The 14942-nt window shown below is 32.7% G+C and overlaps 2 protein-coding genes across 9 annotated transcripts in view; both read right to left on the bottom strand.

Annotated features, from left to right (window-relative positions):
* LOC117109368 (3'-5' exoribonuclease 1-like) overlaps positions 1–1657 on the bottom strand; it is an 11905-nt gene extending 10248 nt beyond the window's left edge. For 2 of the 5 annotated variants that reach the window (XM_033251681.1, XM_033251720.1), the window contains exon 1: positions 1610–1620. In XM_033251681.1, the coding sequence (XP_033107572.1) occupies positions 1610–1618 (9 nt within the window). In that variant the 5' untranslated portion in view covers positions 1619–1620. Of the gene's footprint in view, positions 1–825; positions 939–1609 lie in introns of those variants that run through there. The other 3 variants (XM_033251711.1, XM_033251696.1, XM_033251702.1) reach the window with 3 other exon arrangements.
* A 5564-nt stretch (positions 1658–7221) lies between these two features.
* Positions 7222–14913, bottom strand: LOC117109351 (3'-5' exoribonuclease 1-like). Of its 4 annotated transcripts, none has more exons than XM_033251656.1 (8): positions 14287–14913; positions 13500–13788; positions 13347–13403; positions 12909–13043; positions 11876–11959; positions 11208–11326; positions 10293–10465; positions 7222–9017 (listed from the first exon to the last, which is right to left on the bottom strand). In XM_033251656.1, the coding sequence occupies exons 4-8, from the start codon at positions 13041–13043 to the stop codon at positions 8866–8868; spliced, it is 663 nt and encodes a 220-aa protein (XP_033107547.1). In that variant the 5' UTR covers positions 13347–13403; positions 13500–13788; positions 14287–14913; the 3' UTR covers positions 7222–8865. The 4 variants fall into 4 exon arrangements, 2 of the variants coding, with proteins under 2 accessions (XP_033107547.1, XP_033107556.1); XM_033251665.1 differs by having other exon boundaries at positions 13500–13698; XR_004445513.1 differs by lacking the exon at positions 12909–13043 and having other exon boundaries at positions 13500–14913.
* Positions 14914–14942: the final 29 nt, after the last annotated feature.

The following is a 14942-nucleotide window of genomic DNA, read 5'->3' as shown; positions in this document are numbered from 1 at the left end:
GGGGGGGGGGGTTTAGCGGCTCTACAAGCTCTAAAAGCCAGCTGCTATTTTCGGGCATCTAAACGTTATACTTTAGACCCCAATCTTAGGGATTGACAATCACAATAACTTTGATTGGATTTGAAAATAAATATCCCGATGACCTCGCCGTAGCGGTGGTGGGGGGGGGGGGGGCGGTCTATTGGCTTTCTCCATGTAGACTAAGCAAGTTGATTTATACTGTACATGCTGTAAATAACTGTAAGTAAGAAAAAAATTGTTGGTATTGTATTTGAGCTCTTACCCTGTATTAGATTTTAGCCGTTGGTCTTGATTAGATACACATTAGATCAAGAGAAAGTACCGATTTTGTACTTGCTGCCATGTAGGAAAATCTCTGGACACGCCTAAGCTACAGTTATTGACATTGTTACATTTGACGGAAACGGTTCGACTTAATTTCTTCTTAATCTAAATATAATATAATGAGTCACGATAATACAATTGTCCTGTAAACTATAAATACTACGTTGATTTCTACAGCATTTTTACCGTTTTATGTGAAAAATAACCGGAATAGTGATGTCCCTCTCATGCAAAAGAAATAGTTTGCTATGATCATGTACCTGGTTTAGGTCAATGTACCTGACTATTAAATAAAACCTGCTAGGCATTCGCTAAGGCCCAAGCCTATAGTTTATTAATACAATAAAAATATTCTATTATGTTTAAGTGTAACTGTTAAGTATCTGAAACACTAACTTATGTTTTTAAATGACAATAACGATATGAAGTCATGTTATACTTGTCAGATATAAGTTTAATCACCCATGTAGTGACACTCACCTATGTTAGTGATGGGAGCGATCTACAGGTTTTTCACCGGCAGACGAGGCAAATTGATTTAATTTATTTAATTTATTGACATGCTGCCCATACTGAAAGTAAGGAAATTTTTATCTTGTTTTATACTGCATTGAATTATATTGATTTCTCTTATTTCTGGTTATGGTACACAATTTACCAAAAGAAATTACTATATTCGTACTGTCTGCCGAGTGGGAAATCCCATATCAATTCTTAAATTTTAAGTAATTTTATTCAAATATAATTAATATGGCTTACTATCGTTTCTGTATAAATTGCTATTTTCTACTTTATTTGTACCATTTTATTTGAACAATGAATACCAAAGCAATGAAGTCATTTTCCTACAAAATGATGTTTATTTTTGCTTTTGATCGTGCACCTGGTTTTGGTCTGTGATTAACACCTGACCATTCAAAAAAAAAAATGTCCGTAGAGATATCCTTTATTGGTCTGGTACACGCATGAATTGAATGCAATTTTCAACTCTTCTCTATTTTCGTGCTGTAACGTGGTGTTTGCGTCGTCTGCCCGTGTACAATGAACGCATACGTTGTTACAGGTTATCGAGCTAGTAGCCTGCAACCAAGGTAGGCCTGTCAATTTTTCTTTTTTTAAATGTACCGAAGATACTCTGATATTGTACAGTGACAGTTGGCGACTCACCTCGATAACCGTGAAAATTGTTGAGTTATAATCACATTACCTATTATTATTATTATTATTATTATTATTATTAAGTGTTGTAAAATAGTTACCTTACCTTAAACATCCTTAAACCACTACCAGAATGATGACGTCATAACTCTGCACATTTCTGGAATCTACCATTTCTTAATTCTCCTAGCGTTGTAGCGTTGTAGGATACGATAGTTTAACAAAACAGTAAGATCGTATGCTAAGAAATACCTTATTTTTATTATCATTATTTATTTATTTGAACTTTTTAAATTGTCCGTGTTTATAGGACCTATCTAATGTACTTTGATTATTCAGAAGACAATGTTATTAACACTGAATATTATGATGAAAAAAAAATTATTTCAAAATTTAGTCAATCCAACTTAAACACTAATTTTTCTATATTTGACTTAAATTGTAGAAGTATGGTCAATAAGTCTGATATGATTCTTAACTACATAAACTCACTTTGATGATTTTCATTCATCGCATTGCCTGAAACCTGGTTAACTAAGAAAGACATCATAAACCTGTATCGGTTACCTGGCTACAGCATGATCCACAAAGATAGAAATAACAGAAGAGGTGGTGGAGTAGCAATTTATGTCAATGACAAATTACGCTATATCATTAGAAATGATCTATCAACTTGTATAGAAGAAGCTGAAACACTGTTTATTGAAATTAACTTAGAATCGGGACATCAAGTTATATGTGGTATACTTTATAGGCCCCCTTCAAACTGCTTGCATAAATTTAATGAAGAATTATCAAACGTAATGCAAGTAATAAATTTAGAAAGAAAAAAATGTTACCTAACTGGAGACTATAACATAAATCTACTTCACCAATCTTCTGATAACACTGTCCAGTCACACATAGATACTTTACTTTCTAATTCATTTCAGCCTATAATATGCAGTCCCACTAGAATATCGGATAATTGCGCTTCTATAATTGACAATATTTATTGTAATATCGACTATTGTACAATGTCCTTGAAAGTGGAATTCTTATCACTGATATATCGGACCATTTTCCCATATTTTGTGTGGATACAATGGAAAAGTATAACAAAAACTTCTCTCGATATATATATATAAACGTGAATATTCCCCTAAGAGCTACAAAATAACCAATGGAATGATGTTTTAAACGGAAATGATGCAAATGACATATATCAAATATTTATCAATATTTTAAATAATGCAATTGAAAGATTCTTTCCTATAAAAAGATTGCGAAATAAAGCAAATAAACTACAATCCCCTTGGATTACAGAGGAAATAGCAAAGGCTTTACTCATAAAAATAGTTTATTTAAGAGGTAAAAACAAACAAAAAGCCCTGAAAATAAAAAGATATATACTAAATATAGAAACAAATTAACCACAATCGTAAAAAAGAATATTATTCTAACGTACTTGAACAAAATAGAAATAACATGAAAAAAACATGGACAATATTGAACGAAGTAATGGGTAGAAAAAAGAGTACCAATTTACCTTCTGAAATGACATCGGGTACAGATGTGTTGTCTAACAATAAAGATAAAGCCCAAGCATTTAATTCCCTTTTTGTTGATATTGGACAAAAACTAAAAGCAAAATTTGATAACCAAAACATTCCAAATAATTCATACCGTCAACTTTTAAAGGGAAATTATACATCCTCAATGTTTTTTAAGCCAATCACTGAATATGAAACTGGCGTTTATATCAAAAATACTAAGAACACAACTCTTGGCCAAGATGATATTAGTGCTAAAATTATGAAAGCAGCTTCCCCAGTAATATCAAAACCTCTAACACATATTATTAATACCTCTTTATCATCTGGATGTATTCCAATTGGTCTTGATTGCAAAAGGCATCCCAGTATTCAAAAATGGAGATACTAGCGATATAAATAATTATAGGCCAATTTCCATTTTACCATTTTTCTATAAAATATTTGAGCGAATTGTTTATGATCAAACACTTTGTTATCTCTCGAAATTTAATACCCTATGCTCAGCACAGTATGGGTTTAGACAAAATCATTCAACTAGCCATGCCTTACTCCAATCCATTGAAAAGATTACTAATGCTATTGACAATAAAGAGGTTACTATGCGTTTTTCTAGACTTATCAAAGGCGTTTGATACCATCGATCATGATATTTTGTTAAATAAGATGAGGTTCTATGGTATAAGAGGAATCCCACTAAAATGGTTTTCAGATTACTTAATAAATAGACAGCAATATACATCTGTTGGTAATGAAGTCTCAAATAAAAAAGTTATCAATACTGGAGTTCCTCAAGGATCCATATTGGGACCCCTATTGTTTTTAATATTTATCAATGATATTAACCTTGCTTGTAAACACATTGATATGATAATGCATGCTGATGATACAAATATGTTTTATAATCATAGTAATGTGCAACAAGCATATGTTATGAACCAGGAATTATCGATACTTTATAATTGGTTTACTGTTAATAAGCTTACGCTAAATATAAACAAATCAAAATACATTGTTTTTAAAGCTAGAAATAAAGTGGTTAACACTGTTAACGTAAATTTAAGAATTGGAAATGAAACAATTGCAAGAGCAACCGAAGTCAAATTCTTAGGCCTTTTTTTTTTGCATGAAGCTCTGACATTTAATTATCATATAAATGAAATTGCAACGAATGTTTCAAGGGTCATTGGTGTTCTTAATAAGGTAAAACCAATATTATCAAGTAAAATAATGTTAACAATATACAATGCACTTATACTTCCTAGATTAACTTATGCAATTACATCATGGGATACCACGTCTGCTAGCAATTTAAATCGTTTGTACATACTCCAAAAAAAGGCATTAAGAAATATCTGTCATGTTGACCGCTTGCATCCTTCACATCCTTTGTTTATTGTTACTCAAACATTAAATATTTTTGATCTTTACTTAAAAAATTGTGCCATATTTATGTATCAATATTAAAACTGCTTGTATCATTTAAAAACCTATTAAGACATTTGAATCATTCCATAACTATAGCACTAGAAATCGAACTAACATAAGTATGCCCTAAAAAAAAACGCACAATCGTAGGGCAACAATCTATATCTTATCAAGGGGCAACAATTTGGAATAATTTAACTGATGAATATTTTGTAACCTATTCCTTTATCTACCACCTTTGTATTTCTATTGCTGATAATTTTATTGTTTGATATTGGAATAAAAATTATTGGAATTGGAAAATTCGAGTTTTAACGATAACTAGATTAAATATGTCATTGATTATACGCTACAAAATGAGTCAGGTCAGTCGCTAGACCTCCATCTGGGGATCGCTTTGCTCTCGGAAATTTTAGGCCTACTATTAAATACGAAATACAGAAATCCTCACAAAATACAAACTGCTGATTGTTTTGTCCCTGTACCTTGGTCGGGGGCCCGTTCCCTGTTATTCCAGGTTAGACTAACTTTAGTCTACACTAGTGTCTCCAAAATTTAAACCATGCCACCACCTATGTCAACATCATTGCTATCATCATCATAATCGTCGTCCTTATAGTCCTCGACACCATCATCATTATTATTATCATCCGTATCATCGTCGTCAACATCACCACCATTATCACCGACATCGCCATCATCGCCGTTACAGTTATCTTCCTCTCATCATAATCATCTCTCATCAGCATCAACGTCATCATCGTCATCATAATCACCATCATCATCATCATCATCATCATCATCATAAAAAAAAAAGTTTCCACAGTATGGCTTCTGAATCCCTATAAAACCAATGAACTTTAACTGTTACCAGGATAGGATCAAGCTGGCTGGTTTCTAACTTGAATTAGCCTTTTTGTGCGGTATTTTTGTGCAAATGAGCCAGATAAGCACAATCTGCACATGCTCAGAAACAAAACTTTCCTTAGCCACACCATCACCACACTGCGTATCGGCTAGGCGTACAGCTAGACCTAGCCGAGAATTACGGTACGGTAAACAAAGCAAAATAAGGGAACTAATTTCACTTGGCATGCAAGTCAATCATACTTAAACACTTAAAAACAAACTAGTCTACCAATAAAAACTGCAAGTTAAGATATAAGGCAGGTATGTCTACAAATTCGATTTTAAATTGATGTGATTAGGCTAGCCTAGACCCGGCCTAGGGCATGTCTAAACAAGGCAATTCATCAGAAGGACGCACATCTCGGGACATCAAAGGTTATAACTCTGGCATCGACATTCTAGGCGCACGTGCGTCCCTACACGCCTAACGTCACAAAAACCAAAGCAACCAGACCATAAACCGTCACCGTATGTGACGATTAACCCACGCGCGTGTTAGTTGCCATGATAATCGCGCGTCGTGCGGTGATTACAAAGGCTAATGATATTTTGCACTAACATTAGGCTGAAATATTTCTTCATTTCAACATTAATTTTACCAAAATTTTGGTGAATTGTCGTTCATGAGACTCACTTCGCAGTAAAAATTAATAAATGTCCTGTGTATACTCAAATGTTCGTTTTCGGCACCTTATGCCAACATTGTCAAAATGACAGATTAATATTACATAAGAACATGAAATTTTATAAAATTCTTAAAATTTAAATTGCTATAACATTTCATTTTCTTGGTCAATTTTCACAAATCAAATTGCAGTTTATAGAAGCATTTAACAAACTCGCGGTCAAAAAAATCAGATGTAACAGACATTGCGAAGTACCCAAAATTAATAAAATAAATACTAACACCATAAAACGAATGGCACGCATAGACTAATAATAATTGACGGCTGTACTCGCAACTAGTACCGGATTGTCGATGCCACAGTAAAGATCAAAGGACTGTACGCACGCGCTATGTTCGAGAGCGGAGATGTGCGTCCTTTTGTTGAATTACCTTGAACAAACAAAAATAAGATAAGCTAGGCCTAGCTGCTGTACGCCTAGCCGATACGCTAATTCAAGTTAGATGGCTTAAACCAGCCAGCTTCCTATCCTGGTAACAGTTAAAAGTCCTTGGTAAAACTAGCCGCATTCTAACATTGCGCTTCTCCATCCTTTCACAAAACAAAACCTGGATCGCCATTGAATCTTAGTGCTTTATTAGGTAGATCTGTCCATGGAAATTTACCTACAGTACATGGACTGTCTGCCATAATTGACTTAAATTAAAGTGTAATCGGTGTAAGGCTTAGCAGAAGCAAACACAGCATTAATTAAACAACTTTTAACAAGTCATTGTTCAAAGCACAAGGAATGTTTGACAATTAATTTATTGCTTCAGGCTGAATTTGGCAAGTATGTGAAATTAAAATTGTACCATCTCTATGTTATTCGAAACGCTACGGTATTCAAATTTGTAGGCCTATTTCCAAATAATGGAAATCCTGTGTATTCGCAAAATTAAATTGCATATTGTTAATATTTCACAATACCCTGCATGATGTGTAAATATAGACAGTGTCTATTATTCATTTTATTATGTATTCGTGTTCCTTCCACTTTATTTTCTTCAAGGGGAAATAAGAAACTCAATTCATCTATTTTTGGCACGACTAGCAATCAAATTTTGATAAATTCATTTCGCAATGACGTATACATTTGTCTTATTCACATGATTTAAAATAATGCCTAAACTAGAGACGCCACTGTCAGGGTGCCATATTTTAAAAATGTGTTAACCCCTCTCTATAATTTATTTTTTTTTTTTTTTTGGAAATGTCAGATCCAAAATTATCTTTACGGTTTACTGCACCTTTTAATCAATTTAAATACGTTTTTAGCAAGTGCAAGGTCATTTATGTTAACTTATTTTATATATTTTTATATTTTTATAATTTTTTTTTTTTTTAGTTTTATTTAAAATTAACGAGGTAGGCCTAACTAAAAAAAAAAAGAAACACTATACCAAGCGAAAAAGAGAAAATAATATAAGGAATGAAATTAGAAGATAAATCACAATACTAAGGCAATAATAAATAAATAAATATGCATTGTAAAACTGAAGCAAACATAACAGGACAGAGATCGGGGAAACGTGGAAGATTATATTATTGTTTCAATAAAAGTTTAAAATGATGTAGAGTTTCTGTGGTTCCTATCATCAATAGAAATGAAATTCCAGTCTTCAATAATTCTTCTAAAAAAGGAAAATTTAATTCATTGCATCTATAGTTTCTGTGAGTCGGACATTAAAAATGATAGCAAAGTACACTGAAGAGCATGGCTTTTCAATACTTTGAAAAAGGAGCACAGATAGCTTCCTTATTTTTTTAATGTTCAAATTTAGTTTTAACAATATGATAATGAACGGCATACAAAGGTTATTAGATTTATCCAAGAAATGGAATTCCAGTCTTCAATAATTCTTCTACAAAAAGAAAATGTTAATTCATTGCATCTCCCACAAACCACTGATCTCATTGACTAAAACACAGCACGACATTGCTTGAGCGTTGAGTGTTTAGAGGATAGATATTTTAAACAATAATTTAAAAAGAAAAAGAAAAAAACAACTGGTCTGGACTGGTATCACTTGTGTTGTTGCATATGGCGTCAGTGACTTCACTTTTTTGTACAATTTTTGGCCGATTAGCAATGCAGCTCAATAAAGATCAGTGATATAAACGCACTTTTTTTGCATATGTTTTTACACTGTCACTTTGTGGGGACCTTAGTAACCATATCCAGGGGACGCGGTTTATCGGAAAGGTTCATAGTGAGACGTTACCGAAATGATTATACCAATCCGTTTCATTCCATATACCTTACAGTAACAGTGTAAAACATCTATGTAGATTGTAAAAATACCGATCAATTAGCGATGAAAACGGTTAATTACCCAATTTCTGATTATAACGGCCGGGATATTGCCCTTTTTTACAGACTGATAAAATTACTGTAAAAGGGAAAATGTAAAAGCTAGGGAAGGTAAGGAGTGAAACAACGAGATTTTGGGTAATTTAATAATGTCTTTTAGACAGCCCGGGTCCATCGTCTGTTTACATCCCCAGAACGTTTCGTCACACTTCAGAGCACCCGATACATTACATACGGCACGTAACAGTGGTTTAAAACAATAATAACCATTCCGTTGATAATATTTCGTTATTATTATAAAATATTATGTTGAGGGAACGAAATTATTTCGTTACATCGAAAACATCTCATAGGGGCTCTGTACTATACGTTAAAAAGTCCAATTAAACTAAATGTCAAACTATATCTTTTTTATAACCATAAAAAGCTTAGAATCGAATTTCCAACAATTCAGGCTAATATTCGTTCAGTAATAATGATTGAAGTGGAAATGTGATTCATTAGGCATAGGCGTTTAGTCGAAGAATCTCATACTCCAATAAGGCTTAATTGTTTCATTGTCTGTAAATTCGAAATTAGGTCGGAGTTCTCGAAGACCTTTCATTATCTTCACCACCTGCTTCGCGTCATCAATAGCCCGGTGCAACTGACCATCCATTGGAATCTCTGGAATATATAATTAGGCTTATATCATTAGCATTATCATACTTACATTAATAGCATCATCATTAGCATCCGTACCATCCGATATCCATCGTTATCTCCATTATCATCATCGTCATTATTATTATCGTCATCATCATCATCCTTATCCTCATGATCATCTCATCATCGTTTTCAGTATCAATCAACCAAACATTAGGCCTACTCAATAAATGAATAAAATACAATGTAATGTAGTATACAAATATTAACTGCTCATGAGGGGAATAGTGAAATGTGTCTCTCGGTGATGTGGATACCGTAGCCTATCTTTCCTCGGGCTCGGGAAGATAGGCTACGGTCTCCACATCAACGAGGGCAATATATTTCACCCTTCCCCGAATCTAAAGCAGTCAATTTGTTTTAGGGCCCATATACATCATATATAGATTCTAAATGGCCTAAAAAGGTAGGCCTACACCTCCTAGCCATCTAGAGGCTACCACACAATCCTAGGAGATCAATGAGTGTGGCCAATAGCACCCATCGTCTTGCAATATTTATATATTATAGGGTTCAAATCTCACTCTCGTTTTTTTTTTATAATTATTTTGTTGTTTTTGTTATATATTAAACATATATGAAAGATAAGATGCACAAATAATAATAAAATAAAATAATAATAAAATAATAATAATAATAATAATAATAATAATAAAAAGAGTGAGATTTGAACCCCATACGTTCGATTATGTTATCATTTTCATTATTATTATTATTATTATTATTATTATTATTATTATTATTATTATTATTATTATTATTATTATTGTTATTATTTTTTTTAAAAGTTAAATACAGATACTGGAGCATTCAAAAATTATTTTTATTAGTAGTATTATTATTATTATTTCATTATATCTTAATTTTTAATATATATGCACAAAATAAAAATTAAAAAATTATTTTAAAAAAAACAAGCAAGAGTAAGATTTGAACCCCATACGTTCAATTATCTTGACACACAAAACGCGTGTCTTTACTGCTCGGGCACATTTCACCTGATACATATTATAGCCAGTAATACTATACACCTATAATACAACAACAACCAGCGGATACAAGGATATGACGCGACAGCAGGGTGTGAGGGTTTGTAATCTCAGATTATCTTGTTACTTTTGTTTTACTAAGGGGTCATGGTAGAAGTGTCCTCGTTACGGCCCACATAGTGGAAACGATAAGAAGAAGAGGAAGATTTTTACAAATATTGTATTATAAATACAGTAGTGTTCATACTAAGTTTTTCCATCATGTCCGTGATGCTATTTGATCTCCTATCGGTCCTCTTCATATGCGGTAGAACATAGTTGAAATGTTTTTTGATGTTACTGAAACTTTTCGCCCATTTTGGAAACTTGAGCTTGGAGAGCTTGCACTGATTTCGTATGTACTGGTTGCAGTCGAAGATACTAGTAAGATGGCAAATAATAATGATAATGCTGATAATAATGACAATGATATTATTATTACGATAATATAATACAGTAATAATAAATGAAATAATAATAATGTTAATAATAATAATAATAAAATATTTTTGTGTAGCGCCATACACTTGCCTCTGAGGGCATTTTCAAGAATATACAGTAATAATAATAATAATTATTTTTATTATTATTATAATTATTATTATTATAATTATTATTATTATTACTATTATTATTATTAATATGATTATATAATATAATGATATAATAATAATAAAATGTTATTATATTTATAAATTTTATTATTCATAATGAAGTAAACAAGTAAGTCACCTCCCTAATACATATTATGCTACGAATATAATAAAACATATTTATCAATATTAGTATTACTACAGTATAAAATTATAAATAAATAATTATTAATAGTAATAACACTATTAGTAATTAAAATTGTTAAAATTACAATTTACGAAGATATGGAAATATATTGCAATAGGTTCAGAGGTCATGTACTGTACGGCATTTCCTGTTATATATAACCTTTTATTACTAATAGTTACTGAGTTATACAAACAAATCTGTTGATATGGGCCGAAGCAACCATCTATGACAAATAATTGTTGAAATTCGAAAGTGTTTGGAAGATTCTGGACTAAACATCCATTAAAAAAAATCCTTACAACCTCCACTACGGAAATTTAAATTTAGGTAAAATACTAACCCATCAGTGACGAAAGTAAAGTTCTGCCGTTCTGGTTTAAGCTTTAACCCGTTGTCCCTCATCCATTCCAACAAGTCGTCGTACACGTCCGGAAATGAATATGCTCGGTCGACATCTCTCTGTTTCAAGACACAGTCAATGTTTATAGGGGTATCTATGGTGTAGGCCTAATGTGTAACAGCTATTATACCATGATAGTTCATACCTATTTATGAGCAGGCCAAAGTAATCATGAATTAGGTAAATTGAGTGGTAAAGGAGTTGTGAAAACATAGAATGGACAAGTGTTTGTGAGAAATGGTTGGAGTAAGGGTTTTAGAGAAAAGAAAGATGAGAAAGAGGGTTTGTAGGAGAATAAGAAAAGACTTTTTGTCGACAAGGAAATCTGATTTTAATATAGATTGTGGGAGAAGAGATTGGTAAAAACGATGATTATGAATTGGGAAGTGAATATAAGAAAAGAGATAGAAAAAAACTGAAAAAATAATCGAATGAATTTACGGTAATAGAGATTGTAGGCGAATGAAATTGAAGAAAATAGAGGAAAATGGCTTATCGGTGAAAAAAAATATGGAAACATAGATGTTTCGGATAGAAGAAATTTGGGTCATAAATGAAAAGAAAATAATGGAGAAGAAAATATGGTATAAGTTTAACATGCAACGTACCTGGGTTATTTTCGTAAGCTCTCGACAGAATGGCGTCAATATTCCATTCACTTCTGGGCAGACAAATCTTTGGAATGCACTAATCTAAATTACCGTATAACACATTGAAAGTTCATTGTGAAATTGTATTCTTTGTTTTACTGAAAATGTAGCGGGCTGTCTGCTTGTGATTTCTCATCCAATGCCTCTAACACAACTTATTTGAACTGCAAAAACGGGACTTTACAGATAGTCTTTATAGATTATCTGGGAACATCAGACAACTTGGCAGATGCCGTTCTCAACATTACTCAATGATATGTAATACCTAAACCATTTGCAAACCGTTAAAATTATTATTCCTAAAGCAGATTTAAAATCTGCTTTAGGAATAATAATTTTGTTTAAAAAAATTTGTTAAATTACGAAATATATTAATCGACGCACATTTCACCCAGTTTAGGAATTTTGTTCTCTTAACAGCTTGGCAATCGCATTCGTGTATTGATATTTCTGTTTTAACTATTTCATACAAAGATGAAATAAAAATTCCCTGTGTTACCCCTTCACTTCACATAAAAAGAGACAATTATTAAAAAAATTGATTATAAATGGGGCATGAAGGAGAGGGTAAAATGTGAGCGGGTCAAGCCTTGTGAGCAACTTGGAGGGAAGGGGATGACAAAAGCCTCTGGGCGGGGTCCAGGAGCGAACATTTGCGTTACTTTACGTGATAAGAAATAGAATTGAGAGATTTTACTAGTTCATTTCTATAAAACCTCTGAACGCAATTTGTAAGCAAGAAATTAAATTTGTTGTGACATTTCACTCTTTCATGGTTCCCCCAACAATCAGGGAGTTACCATAATTGTAACAAAACTTGTATTATATCAACTTGAATTATTACTGTACGCATACCAATCGAGATTTATAGATGACATGGCGTGTAGTAAATGGGATTAATAAATGGTTTTTATTTAATCAATTAATATGTAAATTTTAACATGTATTATAAGGATGACAATCCATGATAACATTATTTAATTATGCCTACTCTTTCGAGTTGTCGATCCAACAAAATTGCACCAATTTCAATGATTTCTGGTTCCCAATCTTGTTGACGAGGAAAGACGCACGTAGCCTCTAAGTCGCAGACAAGGTAGTACTTCGTTTTACGCTTACTATCCATCTAAAAGATAGTCAAGCGGGATTTTAAAATATCTATATTTAATCAAGAAATGTATCATCTCGCAATCTATGTTGGGGTATTATCCAACTAAAACTTGTCCCGTGCATTTTCGGCAACCACCCGCCTATTTGCAAATTATATTACTCACTACGTAACTAAACAATACATTGTAGTGATAAGCTTTAGATTGCAAACAAATTATTATTACTGGTTACTACTAATTACGATGCATAACAAAATTATGTTGAAATTTGAATGAATAATAATTTAAAAAGAAATTATGTAAATACAATAGGAACGTACCGTAACTAAGTTTTCTTCGTTGTGTGGTTATTTGGTTTCCGCTGAACGTGTGACGATCTGAACGTAGGACCAGAAATTAAATTATTATTTAGAAATTAATGCACTAAGAAGGACGGAACAAAAACGGTGAATCTAAAAGTAATGTAGACATACCAACAGTGTTGAATCGGTTTTTGAGACTGTAGCTTATAACGGTGAACTGACAGCAAGATTGCTGCATTCGAAAACAATCCTTATAATTAAGACCTCGTACACAGGAGATGCGGTATTTCCTCGGTAGATAAATTGATCATGATGTGCGGTTGAAAGTATGTCAACGGTTTTCCTCTTTGTGGTCATGTCCTTCCGTTATCTTGAAAACATTAATGTTTTGAATAATGTTTCAGCAGTACTGTCTCGGTGGAATTGACTACGGATAGTGTAATCAAAAATAATCTGAAAACTGTGAAATTCAGATCTGTGAATGGAGCTTTTCGGAGTGTAAATCAAACCTTAACCACTGACCAATCAGAAAAGTGCCAGGAATACGCCGTCCCAAAAAGCACGTCTTTACGTAACGGGACCTTAGCAACAGTATCCAATGGGCGGGGCTTAGCAAAAAGGTTCATTCTTTTCATGATCTTATTGGCATCTAGATATTTTTTTTTATTCTGAAACCTACTGTAACTCGGTCGTCGCTGATTGGTATGGTGTGTATAAAATGGTCAGTGCCACTATCTTGTAAGGTCTTATAATATTTTATTTATTTCAAAAACATGTGACATGACTAAATAAATATTGTCATGTTGACATCACATCATTACTATATAAAAATTACACATCTTAACAATTATAAGGACATAAAACATCATTTAAAAGAAGGGATTATCCATTTGATCTCTGTTATTCGCTGTCGAGAGCTTGTTCTACGCATGTGGAAAAGAGTGCGAAAATCAGTTACCTGTAATCGGAATCGAATTATTAACCCAGTTGGTTAATTCAAATCAATTCAATGATAACATTTATTTTTCTTATTTTGTTCATAAATTAGGCCCTACAAAAGAAAAAAAAAACCATACAACTTATTAATAAGAGTCGTAAATATAAAACATCCTGGCTTTAAAAAAAAAATATTCTAGGAGCAAAAGACATGCACCAAGGATTTTCAGTAGAGCCCGAGTCTCACTTGGGATTCGAATCCGTAACTCACGGATTCCTCTTCTTTACCTTTCACAATTATGTGTAAAGCATTACTGCAAGACAGTAACGGGTTATCATTCTCTTCACGTGTAACATTTCTTTCAATGTGTATAATTAATTTATTTAAGAAGACGAGGAATCTGCGACTGTGAATCAATTTTTCAAACTGAGATTCGAACCCGGGATCTCCTGCTGTTTCTGAGCCGATGGCTTAAGCAATTGGGCCACTGGCGAATTTCGTTGGAAGTTCGATTCTTATTGGAGGCAGTTAATTTGACACTCTAATACGATGCGTGCCGATACAACACTACCATTCGACACACACGCGTGAAACAGAGATCAATGAGATACACCCTCTTTTTAAGTTCAGAGGTTATCTCTTTATTAGTGTACATATATATATATATATATATATAT

This window comes from Anneissia japonica, unplaced genomic scaffold (assembly GCF_011630105.1).
Source record: "Anneissia japonica isolate Jap-2015-1 unplaced genomic scaffold, ASM1163010v1 scaffold26_len2425191_cov177, whole genome shotgun sequence".
Classification (NCBI taxonomy): domain Eukaryota; kingdom Metazoa; phylum Echinodermata; class Crinoidea; order Comatulida; family Comatulidae; genus Anneissia; species Anneissia japonica.
This window is presented reverse-complemented; position numbering and strand designations above follow the sequence as displayed.